General features: G+C 42.6%; 1 protein-coding gene across 4 annotated transcripts in view; it reads right to left on the reverse strand.

Annotated features, from left to right (window-relative positions):
* The window catches only part of adarb1b (adenosine deaminase RNA specific B1b), a 314,934-nt gene that overhangs the window by 16,472 nt on the left and 284,230 nt on the right, over nt 1-14,232 (reverse strand). For 3 of the 4 annotated variants that reach the window (XM_072685609.1, XM_072685610.1, XM_072685608.1), the window contains 3 exons: nt 11,308-11,382; nt 4,362-5,290; nt 590-704 (listed from right to left, as the gene is read on the reverse strand). In XM_072685609.1, the coding sequence (XP_072541710.1) occupies nt 590-704; nt 4,362-5,290; nt 11,308-11,335 (1,072 nt within the window). In that variant the 5' untranslated portion in view covers nt 11,336-11,382. The remainder of the gene's footprint in view (nt 1-589; nt 705-4,361; nt 5,291-11,307; nt 11,383-14,232) is intronic. The other variant, XM_072685611.1, reaches the window with a different exon arrangement.

Consider the following 14,232-nt stretch of genomic DNA (forward strand, 5'->3'; position numbering starts at 1 on the left):
TTACCAATCAAGAGCAAACCAAAAATAAAAGCATTAGGTTTAAATAAGACAGGCTCCTCCAAAATCATAATCATCTGCAGCTAATGAGGTGCACCTCATTCTAATTTCATGTATTTGAAGCAGAATTAAATGTGGGGGTGTCCAAACTTTTTTTTTCACAAGAAAATTTTATTTTTATTCATTATATTTCTAAGACATTTTTCTTAGTTGTATTGGTTCAGTTATATTACCTCCATCCCAATATTGTTCAAGTAGTGCTCAAATGTCCATATGCTTAAATATTTTAAAGAACAAAGGTTTTCATGGAGTGTCCTAACCTTTTTCACATGACTGTAGGTGCTGTTTTTTTTGTACAGTTAGCAACCGAAATCAAATGTATATCAAATGTAATAGAAATGTGCAACGTGAAAGTATGTTCTCCTGTACCCGTCTACAAGCGTGTCCATTAAATGTAATGATCAGCAGCCTCGGTAGCAGTTGCAGTTGGCAGGGCAGATGAATGAACACAGCCTAAGGTGCATTTGAAGATGAAGAGCATGGAGAAACACCTAGCCTCGTGTGTTTGACGGCGCGTGGAGGCACAGCCTACCTGTTGTCATGACAACCCCAGCCAGCACTTTCCGCCGCGCGTGAGGGGATGTGAAGTTGTCCGTGAGCTCGCTGAACTTGTCCACCACGAGACGGGAGACAGCGTCCGCTAGAACCTGAGAGAACACACAGCCAGTTATGTTTAATTCACTGAGAAGTGGAGAGCTGAGATCTTTGACACGCATGGTTTATGATATCTAGGGTCAAGCTCCAGAGAAGATTGATCAGTGAAGTTAACAGAGGAGGAAAATCTGAGATTTGGAAAGTGCTACATACATGAAACTGTACTGAACTCATGGTTCTGAGGTTCACAGTGACACAAGTAGTTGTGTCTCCCAGCTGTGGAAAATACTGTCTAATCTGCCATCACCTGCCAAGAGATTCAGGCATTTCGTTCTCTCCGCCAGTGTCTTTTCTCTTACGCTCCATTCTCCTCTGCTAAAATGGTGGAAAATGATTATGCCAGAGAGAAGTCACTGGCTGAATGGGCACAAATTAGAGACATTAGTCCAACATCGCTTCCTCAGTACTTCAGAATCACTCAGCAGTAGACAGTTAATGTGAGTTCGGGAAGCAGGAGAGCGAGCTGATGTTCTGTGCCGTGGAGGAAGAGAATGAAGCCCTTCAAAACAGAAGAAGAACATTTTTAACCCTGCCGATCAAACTCGCCATTACCAGCAGGGGGCGTCTTTCATCTGAAGGTGCATTAAATAAATATTAACAGGCTGCACATTCACTGGCCAATTACACACTGCCATTTCACGCCCTGAGAGCAGGAGGCTGAATTAAACAAACTAGTGACAGACGGATAAGGCAGGTTACGGCTGCGCAAAGAGACCGGAGCGAGACTCGCAGGAGAGATTAATAAAAGGGCCAAAAATAAATAGCACGGTTTCCGTTTTGATGGACTGCCATTTCACCGGACGAGACTTCTCGCCTGCCTGTATGTGCACACGGAACGCATGACTGGTGTAATCAGTCGACTGATGACAGACGCCACGTCCCACTAATAGCTTTCATCCTAGCCACCTTTACGCCATCTACCTAAAACAAATTTACCCACACTGCACAAAGCTGGACTGACAGCACGTTAAATCCTGAGGTTTGGGCTGAGGGGAGGCTGGGGAAGGAGGGGTGTTCTGCTAATAGAGCTCCGTGTTCTTGGCTCTGAGCCTGTCAGGCACGCGAGCAGCCCACGAGGCATCAGTGCTGGAAACAGAGCCTGACAGCAGCACTCTTCAGCGGACAGGCAGCAGCCAGACTGCAGCTAAACGCTCTTGTTTTGACACGGTTCAGAGGGAGATGTTAATTAAGATTGGGCCAGCCTCGGTCCCCGGCCTTATCTGAAAGCGGGATTAACAAAAGGGTTAGGAAAGGTGTAAATAGTCGGTTTTGCTCCACAAACACATGGGACTCCACTTCTTTAAGCCTCCTGCTCGGTGTCACTGCTTTTCTTTTTATCATTCATCTTCCTTTTCAATTAGGCTTCAGGCGTAATGAAGATGGGCATAAAGTTATGGCATTGTGTTTAAGAATCAATCACAAAGCCTTTGATAAAGAACTTATCTTTGACAAGTCTCCTCAGAGTTCGGCGCCAATATATCAAATACTACGGAGGGGTGAGCGACTGATTCCTCATTTTTTGGATCAGTTAGCTAATCTTAAGACGTCCGATACGGCTACGCTCTATCTAACCGTCTGATCGGGGACGGTGGAGAGGGATAAAATAAAAGTGTTCAGAAGGTTAGATTTAGTTCAACAACAAAGTGTTATCAGAATGGAAACCTGCCAAGAAATCTAAAACTTCAGAAAATGTACAAATGTATTCAAATTTTAATATTAGACTACTTAAAGGTTAAGTGTTTACTTCCAGAGTGTGAGCAGCCCCTTTTAACCATAACTTTGCTGGGGCATAGTTCAGCAGTAATGCGCAATTCAGAAAATCCAGAGACGGGCAGAACAAAATACACAGTGGTGAAGACATTTAAATGGACATCCAGCAGCATTCATTAGCATTTTATTAATTAACATTAAACCCATCATTAAGAGGACCAGGGAGGTGAAGGGACTGCGGGATGCATGTAATAATAGTTTTGTGTAATAAAGTATTACTATTAAACAATAAAATACACAATGTGCACAAATCTCACAAATGTTGTGTCACTATGAGTTGTCATTCTGTGGGTCAGCTGGTACTGTGTTGAATCTCATATGCCTAAAGCTTGCAAGCACATCACAAAATCCACTGGATGGGTATGCCAGATGAATGGATTTTTTTTAAATAAATAGCAGAAATGTGCAAACTTTCATGTTTTTGGTATGTATCCATAACAATACCATTTATATTGTTGTTGTGAAACTGTGGGAACACTGCCCTGGTCCTGGAGCCACTCTGTCCTGCACATTTTAGTGGACTCCCTGCTTTAACACCCTCTGCAACTCTGAAAGGTCTGAAAGCTAATTAGTTGAATCAGGTGTGTTGGGAGCAGGGGAAGCACTGAAATGTGCAGGGCAGTTTACTTCCAGGACTTTCAGTCACTGTCTGCTGTCCCCCCAATCCAATCCAAGCCGATGCAGTCTTACAATAGTAACCATAAGCATACAATTTACATATGCTAATCTGACAATTTATACTACAGTGAATATCTTTGTTTTTAAAATGTTTTTAATGCATCATTCTAGACTGATGTTTCTGTAAGACAATCTTTATTAATTTATTTATACTTATTTTATTTACTGTTCTACAGTGTGGTCAATGCAGATTAGGTGTTAGTTTGATTGATCTCCTGCTCCCTGGTTATTTTACAACCTATTACTTTTAAATACTGCAGACAAATCATTTCATTTGAATATGTGCATGTCATTTCAAATGATAATTGTGATCTTTTCTAAAAATGTTGCAGGAATAATTTTTTTCCTGCATGTTTTTCGATTGCAGTAAGCTTAGATGCTGCATGCTCAAGTTGTCATTTTCCATTATATCGGAGCATAAGAAAAATAAAGGATCAGAACAGGAGCAAGCTTAAAATAGCTGATACCAGATGTATCAGAATATGTCTGGTTCCCACTGATTCCGAACCACTGGATCGGATCATCCCTGTTTAGAAATGCGCACATAGACCACTGAAGCTATGAATTCATTCTGGTGCCAGTGTCAGAACTGATGGCAGAACTGAATGGCATTATCAAAAAATATCTGCCAACCTTGATGTGTAATCTTGTGTAATCATTTCTCTCTCATATGCCACAAGATCCATTAATGAGTCCAAATACAAATTGTGCCATGTGCGAGCTAACACTACTGCCAACTGAACTGACATAAGACTGGCAACCTCAATACAGTATCCCAACCAGCACACACGTTTTATCTAAGGAGGTAACTGTAAGGCAGTAGTGAATGTACCCAGTACATCTTGGATAGCTGGTGTTGATATATAATCATGCTAAATTTTAGTAGTGTGTGACGCTTTTAGTGTATCATTTTAATCCAGAGGGGCATTAGCTTGCTTGTAGAGTGGATCTGGCAACGTCTGTATTTTCACTCATTAATGTCCTTATAATTTAGAGGATCCGGTGGCATTCAGATAAAAAAATGTACTATTATTTGAATTTCATAGGGTCTGACAGCAATTATAAAAAAATTTATTTATTTCTGCAGTGCAGAAATCCAGCTTAGACCAGGAGTTCCCAATATGGGCATGTTTATAGAATTACACAAGACTTCAGAAGTCTATTCAGACAGCAGAATTTGGTAAGGTGCAAATTGGACGTACCTGAGGCAGGTGCAGCTGCAGACCCTCTCTGGGGATGGGCTGGCGGGATGGCGTCTGGTCCAGCTGCATGTTGAATAGTGCGGACAAGGCGGCCTGTGCAGCTCGGGCTTTGGCCAGCTTCTTGTTCCTGCCTGAACCCTCGAAGGTCTGCGAGTCCACAGTCACAGACATGACAAAGTTCTTGGCGTGGCTCTCACCACTCTCAGACACAAACTCGTACTTGAGGCCCGGCCTCAGCTCGTTGAGGATCATGACTGGGTTCTTGCCACTGGAGGACGAGCTGAAGGAAGAGGGAGGGGGCAGCGGAGCCTGTGCCAGGCTGTTGGTGCCTGCGGCAGGGGGCACCAGGTACTCTCCCAGTGGGTTTAAGGAGCCGTTGCCATTAGAGCCCAGATAGAAGGGGTCTTCGGGCGGTGCGGGCGTTTCGAAGCCATTGAAGAGCATGTCGGGGAAGTCGGCCTGGTCCGAGGTGAAGTCCGTGTTGACCGTCAGCGTGCGGCCCATGGCCAGATGCGCTTCGGAGGCGTTGGGGAACTGCACAAAGGAGCGCAGTGCCTTCTCAGCTGCGTTTAGTTTGGCTTTCTTCTTGGTGGGGCCCGATCCCTCAAAGAGCTGCCCGTTCACCTCCACAGTCATGACGAAGACGGGGGCGTGCACCGGGCCGGTCTGGGACAGCAGCTTGTACTGCAGACCCGGCTTGATCTCATTTAGTTGCATCAGAGCGTTCTTGGGCAGAACAGGCCCTGGGGTTTTCTTGCGCTTCTTGGGCCTGAATTTGGGGTGCGCGTGACCATTATTGCCCTCCTCGAGGGGGCGCTTACGCCCGCCTCCTCCACCGCCATTAGGGAGCTGCTCGGGCATGCCTGTCGCCTCCTTGGAGGAGACGTTGTCCAGGTTGCGGTTTTCCTTGACGTCGGTGCTGCAGGAACCTGCGATGCCCAGAAAGAGTAACTTACAACGCCTTCGTTGCAGGATCTTGTAAATGTAAAATTTATAGATTCCTTTATCTTTCTTTGTAACTGAACAAGTGATGTGTGTTCCTTTTTTGAGGCTGAGAATCTAGAGCACAATGTTTTTTCATTCAATGAGACAGAAACTAGGAGAATTATACATCGTCAATGTCACTACAACTCTTTATATAAGAGCAATGTGGATCATTTCATAGCACAAATAGACGAGAGGATGAAGTATAGCATTCTAGATTATCAGTCATTAAATATTAACTAGGCGTATATTATGCATTCAGGATGCCGAGAACGGCTCCATATGCAGTGAAACTGAACTACATAAATCAATTTTACGGCATAGGTTTAGACTATGACCAACGTGAAGATACTAGATTTCAACACAAGTCTTTAACACAAATCATATATCATCCTAAACCTACACTGAGTCTCTCTAATTCCAAACATGAAGTTAATGCACTCTTCAGGGAAAAGCAGAGATACGCAAAGCGTTCCTGCAAACCCTTCCGTATAAGCAGTGTGTATTTGGATTAGGGAACATTTACATGTTAATGCACAGTGTCAGTCAATTTTAGTATAGCCTAAGAGAGAAAGAGAGAGAGAGGGAGAATTTGAAAGAAAGAAAAAAAAAAGATAGCAGCACATCATATTTGATAGAATAACTGACTTGACATGAGCATTAGCTCTGCTGATTAGACAGTGGTGCTGAACAAAAACCGATACGGACGTCTTACTGGGCAGAACAGACCGTGGAACACACATCATGCCCTGTTGACAAAGCTGATGGAACTTTGGCTAAATTTTCATTTATAACATCCTGCAGCAAAAGCTCGCTAGGTTACTCCTTTCGGCGCTCAGGGAGAGAGAGAAGCGTTTGTGAAGAAGAGGAAGCAGACAGGGACACGGGGAAAACACTGCAGGATCATACAGGGAACAAGGCAGTGGGGAAAAGGGAATACCAAAATAAAATAAAAGAAACAAAAAGGGAAAGAGTTCACAAGACAAGACATCACTGATTCTCAGGAAAAAAGCCAATCTTTTAACTTCTTCACGATATGCGCAAACACACACGCAACGGAGTGTGCCCCTTAAATGAGATCTCATCTCATCAACCCATCTAATCTGTAGACTCTGACATCTGCCTCAGTGGGGTTAACCAGGAAAAAAAACCTTTTCTTGTCAAAAATACATGTTGATGCAGCAGAGTGAGGCGGTGCGTCTGCCCCAGATATGTTGCACAGGGAACGGAGAAAACACTGACTCCTAAAAGATCTAACGTCTGTAGATGCTCCTCTGGGTCTTGCATCCACTTCAAAACAACATCGAACCTTTCGTTTTACAAAAGCAGCCAATATTCATCATCAAGCTTGTGCATTTTAAAATGGAGGACACATCCCAAAAGCAAGCAAGGAGAAACCTCAGACTTCTCTAACTAGGTTTAGGCCTCAGACTGGCAGTTTTGGGATGCTCTGAGAGGAAGGGACCTACTTGTCCCATTAAGCTTAATAAGTGTGGGCTATTTGAAGCTTTTCTCCGAATGTATTTTGGTTTGTCAGGTGGTTAAGCATCCTGACAGGACCCTGCGATCTTTAAAGGAAAGATTTGGAGCAGTGTTTCCAGCAGAGAACAGAGACTGAAATGGCACAAGAGCTTTTTTGTGTAAAAAAATAAAAAAAATAAATACATATACCTTTTAATTCTGAGCCAAAAAGAGGATATTTAATATAGTCCTTGAGTAGTATGTATGTAATTTTTCCAATGACTGGCAAAGACCAAGACATAAAGTACCAGTCTAAATAAGCAGATCCAGCAGTTGATGCATCTTTCTATGGCCAACGTGAGAAAGCAAAACTACTCTGGGGTAATTTTAACTAAAAAGGCCAAAATCTCAAAAATGCATCACTGATGATATGCTCTTTATGATCGTCCTAACCAGCAAAATGTCAGTAGTTCCACAATGTCAGCAGTATGTGACCCTAAAACTAAAATAAAGAAATAAAAGTTCCCCCCAAAAAACTCAAACTAAAGGAATGAAGACTGAGCCTTAAGCTTTTTGCATAAAGGAACTCCTCAGCTTTGCTGATTCTCTCTCTCTCTCTCTCTCTCTCTCTCTCTCTCTCTCTCTCTCTCTCTCTCTCTCTCTCTCTCTCTCTCTCTCTCTCTCTCTCTCTCTCTCTCTCTCTCTCTCTCTCTCTCTCTCTCTCTCTCTCTCTCTCTCTCTCTCTCTCTCTCTCTCTCTCTCTCTCTCTCTCTCTCTCTCTCTCTCTCTCTCTCTCTCTCCATCCTCTTTCCTGCTGCACTTCTGCAATAAGCCATTCACAGCACAAGCAGAGTTTCAGGGCAGATTATAAGAGACATCATCTATGCTGGAAGAGTGCTAATTATCTCCACTTCATAAAGGCCAGTCATTTCTGTGTTCTGGGAGAGTATCACTACTAATCTGGATCGGAGAGCATTCTGTGATTAAACACACCTCACACCTACAAACCTAGCCTCTCTCAAACCCCGGGGCTGCGACTGGCCTCATATTCCCTCTCTCAGTTGCCCTTATAACAGAGTGGAACACTCGCTGATGCGCTACCAGATTACACGCTCTTCCACAGCGTGACAAGAGGTGCGCTTTAAATCAACGAGGGCTAATTGTAAACATACAGCATACACTCGTTATTAGCATAATCACATCTTCTGCTCTTTAATTAAATGAAGCGTTCTTCCTTACTTAATGAGGTATAGAAACCTGCAAACAGTGCGACACCATCAGCATACCAATCACAGTTTTCACCAGTTTCATTTAAAAGTGTTAATAGAGGATACATATATAAGCATCAACATCCATTCCTCTATTCCTCTTCACATAAACAGTAGATATATACGGTCTTCTGCTAAATTGGCTATTTTTATTTCTTTAACATGGCTTTCTATTTTATTGAGATGTAGTAAATACAGCTTCTGTACATGATATTTTTAGCTAGCCCTAATGTACAGTTACTCTGTCTTTTATCACATAAATAAATTTAAAAAGGTATTAAAATAAAGTCTTTAGACTACTGGGTATATTCTTTGGTCATCTTGCATGCAATGCTTGTTTAAACTTTATTCAATGTCTATTTTACGATCTACAGGGTAGTTTGTGTCTCTTTATGTAGTCCATGGTGGACTTTGGGGTATGGTTTGGATCATTAACCTGCTATAGAAGCCATCCTGTTTCAGCTTCGGTCACAGTCAAGGTTTCCTTCTTATGACTCGTTCATAAACACTGTGTTGGAACTGGAATGATGCACCACCCTCTCAACTCCGTTAAGCGGTCATATAGGTTCTAGCCAGGCATATGTGGGTTTACCAGCATGCAAACAGTTCTCAGAGTTTTCTTGGTGGTACAGATCTCATGCTGACCAACCAAAAGCCTCAGGAGTCTTTATTAAGATTTTTAAATAAATATGATGTAAAGCAGATAGAGCTTAATATAAATATGATGCAGCTAACAGTTCTGGGCCCAATTTCCCAAAGAACAACTCAGATTCTGTCCAAAACAACATCTAAATAAATAATAAATCAATTGCAATGCTTAGAGTATCCAAACCCTTCTGACATTATGAAACAACAACATTTGGGTCAGAATTTGCAAAAAAATATTTTTTTTAATTTTATGGTTGAAGGCTATATTTACTACTTTTAAATTTTTAAAAAGTGTATCGTTAGTAAACGATGCCCAAATGTCTGCCTTAGCTTGTTTCCATAAATCATCATACCGGTCACAAAACCACAAACTTTAAGAAAATGCAACAACAAAAAAAATGCTGTTTAATAAGTTTAGTGTATGTGTGGACAATGGCTTCAGATTTCTATAAAGATTTACCTCAAGTACCTCATACTATTCTCCTTCACATTCACCTACAATATAAAGGGCAGTTGGCATTTTAAAAAGGTGTATAAAAATAAAAACATGAGGAAATAAAATGAGGTTTTGATACGACTTTTCTTTTTCTACATCATCTTCATTTGTCGGACCCTGTTTAGTGCACTCGACAGCAAAAGGGAAACCGGATCAGACAGACCTGTGCATTCTCTCTGAATCATCTGCAGGCTGAGTGTGAAAAGCTCTGGAATATCAAAGCATGCTTATCTATAGAAAATCTAAATAAGAAACTGGTGCCTGCGCTTTGAGGTGGTAATAACTGACCTTGGCTGTCATTGTAAGCGGCTTTCGGGAGAAGCCCATAAGTGACGGGACAAAGGAGAGCTCCATTTCTCCCGGGTTAACGGCTCTTCCTGGCAGCCATCTACACACACTTCCATTCATGACTGAGCTGAATACGGCCAACGGCCTCAAAAACTCTGAAAGGATGTTGTCTATTCCTTTAGCCCTTTGATCAAAATCTGCCCAAATATCAATTAACTCCAATTGTGTGAGGACGACTCGAGAGAGGACCTGACTAGTGAGTGATATTACTGGAATGTGATCCAAATCTAGGAGATGGAGAGGAGTCTGAATGTTTAATTAACTGAAGAATAGTGCTATAGTAGAGGAATTCTACACTTTTCCCTCCAAAACCATTGATGATCAGCTCTTCAAAGTTTGCTCAGATCTTTTGAAAGCCTTTCTAGTGAAACTGGGCAGATGATGAAGTTCATTCTGAAAAACTGCATTATTTGGACTGTACTGTAGACGTTTTGACTCAGGGAATTGAGAAACATGGGAAAATCAAACTGTAAGGGGTGTCTATAAGTGCAGGGTGCATTGTAGGGCACAACATAAGGGTGTGTTGTGGGACTGTGCAAAAGGATACATAAGGCCATGTATTAGACTGTGTTCAAACTAGGCTTGTTTCCCCCCCCCCCCATCAGTGCACGCCTTAGCTGTTACACCAGGTGCTTTAAGCAAGGACCGTGACAGGACGCCAGCAAGAAACGTGCCGCTTCCTGCTGCTGTGGACTAATGTTTTCCTACAACAGAAAAAGCACAAACCTTTTAATAATGCTGGTTAATTTAGTCACTGTATTTATTTGTAAGATTTCACACCAGCTGATGTTGTTGCTGATGTTGAGCCTTTCATTTCCATGGCTACGGCATCAATGCAGATTTATTTCAAGTCACCTTTCATAGCCATCTCTACGGCCACGCTTAAAGTCCTTTCTACCATTGAGTTGCACCCTGTTCTGATTTCTAACATTGGCTTCTGCACTGCCCGGAGTTATTCCACCATTGGTTCCTGCTGTGTCTATTATTTTTCTAGAATTACGTTCTGACCTGTTTGAAGTTCATTCTATGAGGGACTACCCGATCTACAGTTCTACCCTGTCCTGAGTTCTACCACTGGCTTCTGCAGGGTCCTGAAACTTAATGTTGACTTCTGCCCTGTCCTGAGTTTATACTATGGAGAGTTTTATGATGAAGTTCTGATCTGTTTGGAGTTCTACCATCAGGGTCTGTCCTATCCACAGTTCTACCATTAAGGTCTACCCTTTCCTGAGTTCCAATACTACTGTAGGTTTTGGCTCATTAGGTTCTGCCATGTTCTAGTGTTGTTCTGGGTTGTTCGATTTGGTCATTAACTGATTATCATTTAAATATTTCTGATTCACCTCCTTTATTTCACTCAAAAGCCCATTTTATTCCAACAGCACTCGTTCCTCCATCTTGTTTTTTTCACAAGCCCCTTGCACTGCAACCCGACTGTTCAGCTAATAACAGTTTTTTAGCTAACATTTTAAAATGTTCTGCTGTGCTGTAGCTTTTCATTTTCTGACCATCTTATGGCCGCTTTCGTGAGGGAACCATGTCTAGTGTGAACACAGACTGTACGAGTGAGTATGAGGCTGCATATATAGGTTTGTATATGTGTGCAACCTTCTATAAGTGTGTGTAAATGGGGTTTGGACTAGACTGTATGCATCCATGAGAGTGTATATTAGGTTGTGTGTATATGTATGTGCACTTGTAAGTGTGTGTGAGTGAGTTGCTGGTGTGCACGGATACTCACTCATGTTCTCCTCCTCATCCACATCCATGGTGAAGAGCTTCTGCTGCCCCCGAGCCTGCCGGATCCCAGCTATGCCTGAGAGAGAGAGCGGGAGAGAGAGAGAGAGGGAGAGGGAGAAAGAGAAAGAGAGATTTTAGAAATATTAGCAACTTTTACAGATAAGACAGAAAGCCATAGCAAATAACACACTCCACATAATCCCTCAAATTCCCACGGACAGGCTGATGCACTGGTCAGCTGCAGCTTCATCTTCAGAGAGGAGCTCCTAAGAAAGCAGCCATGATGGAGTAAAAAGAGGAGAAAGGGGGAGAGAAATGGATCTGCGCTGACTGCGAAGTTAAGCCTACAGTAAGTGCATAAATATTCAGCAGTGAAGACTAATCTTGGCGAGAGAGGGAGGGGGGAGAGCGAGCGGGGGCCGCGGCTGACAGGTCGTAATAGCAGGAGCAGTCTATTGTGACTTTAATATCCATTCGATTGGACCTCATTTTCAGCTGCCTCGCGGGGAAAAAATACAGCTATTGACAACAACAGGCTTTTAGTCCCTCGTGACACAGATTCTGCATTACCCACAGTAAAAAATACACAACACGCAAAGGACAGCCAACATCTCAGATCTGCTCCAGGAGGAGAAAGAGGTCAGACACAGTTTGGAGAATGTGGACATGGTCTGTTAAGTCTGTTAAGACTCTGACTGCCACTGTTTATCAATCCTGTAATCAAAAAGGTGAATAAGGGCAAACACTGAATACTGAACACCAAACTGTACAGTGACACACCAACAACAGACCCCTACATCTCCCAGAAAAAAAACTGCCTATGAAGTATGAATGGGTTCTAGCCTGTTCTACCATTGAGTTCTGCCCTGTTCTGAGTTCAATTATTATGGTCTTGGCTTGTTCTGAGGTCTACCACAGATATCTACTAAGGGGTCTGTTCTGTCTTGAGTTCTACCAGCGAGTTCTGACCTGATCTGATTTCTACCATTACGTTCCACCCTGTCTACCACTACCACGACGTTCTACCGTTCTACCACTGAGATCTACTACTGGGTACTGTCCTGTCCTGAGTTCTACTATTGGCTTCTACTCTGTTCTGAGTTCCACCACTATGTTTTGACTTGGTGTGAGTTCTACCACTGAGATATACTATTGGGTTCTGCCTTTTACAAAGTTTTACGACTAAGTTCTGTCGTGTTCTGAGTTCTACCACTGAGATATACCATTGGGTTTTGCCCTGTTCTTAGTTCTACCACTGAGTTCTGCTCTAATCTTGTGTCTTGTTCAGAGTTTCATCATTGGCTTCTTCCCTAGTTTTACCACAGAGTTCTGGTTCGTCTGGTTGAGATCATGCCTTAAGTTCTGCTATGCCTTATGTTCTTCCATTCCGTTCTTCCCGATTCTAGATAGTTGGGTTTAGTCCTAAGCCGCTATTTAAAAACAATGGGTGTCCCATGAATGGGTGTCCCACCAGTCTCTGCTTCTTACCAGAACTTTAACAGAACTAAGCACTGACCAGTCAAAGAGAATCAGCAAGTTTGACTCAGTAAATCAGGACAGCCCTAGACTTTCTATAAGGTACTTGGCATGACAATTAATAAGAGAACTGCTGTTAATAAAAACCTTACTAGAGATTAGATTCCTCTAATTAAATGGAGAAAGAGCTATAAAAGCTATGCTGGCTGACAGGACTGTCTGGTTTATTAATCAGCTTTTTTCATTTCAGCATCACAAGGAGAGGAAATATGATGTTTTGCAGCTCTAGCTGAAAGCAGACAAAAAAACTAAATTTTAATTGCTTGTAGATGTTACAACTTCAACAATGTAAACTTCTGGACATTAAAAAGATGGACTGTTACACTCAGTAAGCTCTATAAGACCTGAGGGACCAGCGCTTTGCCCCCTGCCTCGATTTAAAAAAGCCCAGCAGGCGGCTGAAGGGCACAGGCCTGCCCAGCTCCAAATGGGCCAACTAATCACCGGCACCGATCAAGGAGAACTCAAAGGCAAAGTCCTCCAGTTCAGCGCTACTTTGGGGACGTACAAGCTCGCTGTCCCTCACTGCCGGAGGCTGCTTTAGTTTGCATGCATTTAGAGGAGTGAGTGAGGCAGATTAATCAACATCTCCGCTGCCTCAATACAAAAAGCCCTGCATACTTTCACTAACCACTCTATCATTGTCCACCAATGGAGGAAAGTAATTAAATGCAAACCTCAATGGCAATAAACAATTGTCTGCATTTTCACAAGATGCAAATCACTCAAAGCAATCAGGCGGCTACAGCGAGGGAGCAGGAGGCGAAAGTGGGCTCGTAACAGAACTGCACAATGGTTTGATAGACCAGCGTGCTCTGCTGTGATAGCGGCTTACAAACACACATCGAGTCTGGCAGGTGGTTGGTCACGGGAGGAAAAGGATGGGGCAATGCTCCAGAACTTTACCACCTCTGAACAAAGAGAAATTATGATAAAAAGGAGAGAAAAGAAATGAAGTAAAATGTTAACTCCGTTCTCATCGTCATTAAAAAAACCTGCAACATTGGTGGACAACCAAAAATTACTTGAGCTGTGGTATCAATTTTACAATTTTACAATTTTACGTCAACCACTAGATGATCAGCTGGTTTGAGCATTTCTATAACTGCTGATCTCCTGGGATTTTCAGCACGACTGTCTCTGGAGTTTACTCTAGGAAAGAAAAAAAAACATCTATTCTAAGAAAAAAACTCCAGTGAGCTGCAGCTCTGAAGACGGAAACACCTTGTTAATGAGAGAGGTCGACAGAGAATAGCCAGAGTGTTTCAAGCCAATAGAAAAGCTACAGTAACTCTGATAACCACTCTGTTATGAGAGTTATGAGATGGGCTACTACAGCAGATGACGTTGGGTCCCGCTTCCATCAGCCAAGACCAGAAAGCAGAGGCTA

This window comes from Salminus brasiliensis, chromosome 8, assembly GCF_030463535.1.
Source record: "Salminus brasiliensis chromosome 8, fSalBra1.hap2, whole genome shotgun sequence".
In the NCBI taxonomy this organism is placed as follows: domain Eukaryota; kingdom Metazoa; phylum Chordata; class Actinopteri; order Characiformes; family Bryconidae; genus Salminus; species Salminus brasiliensis.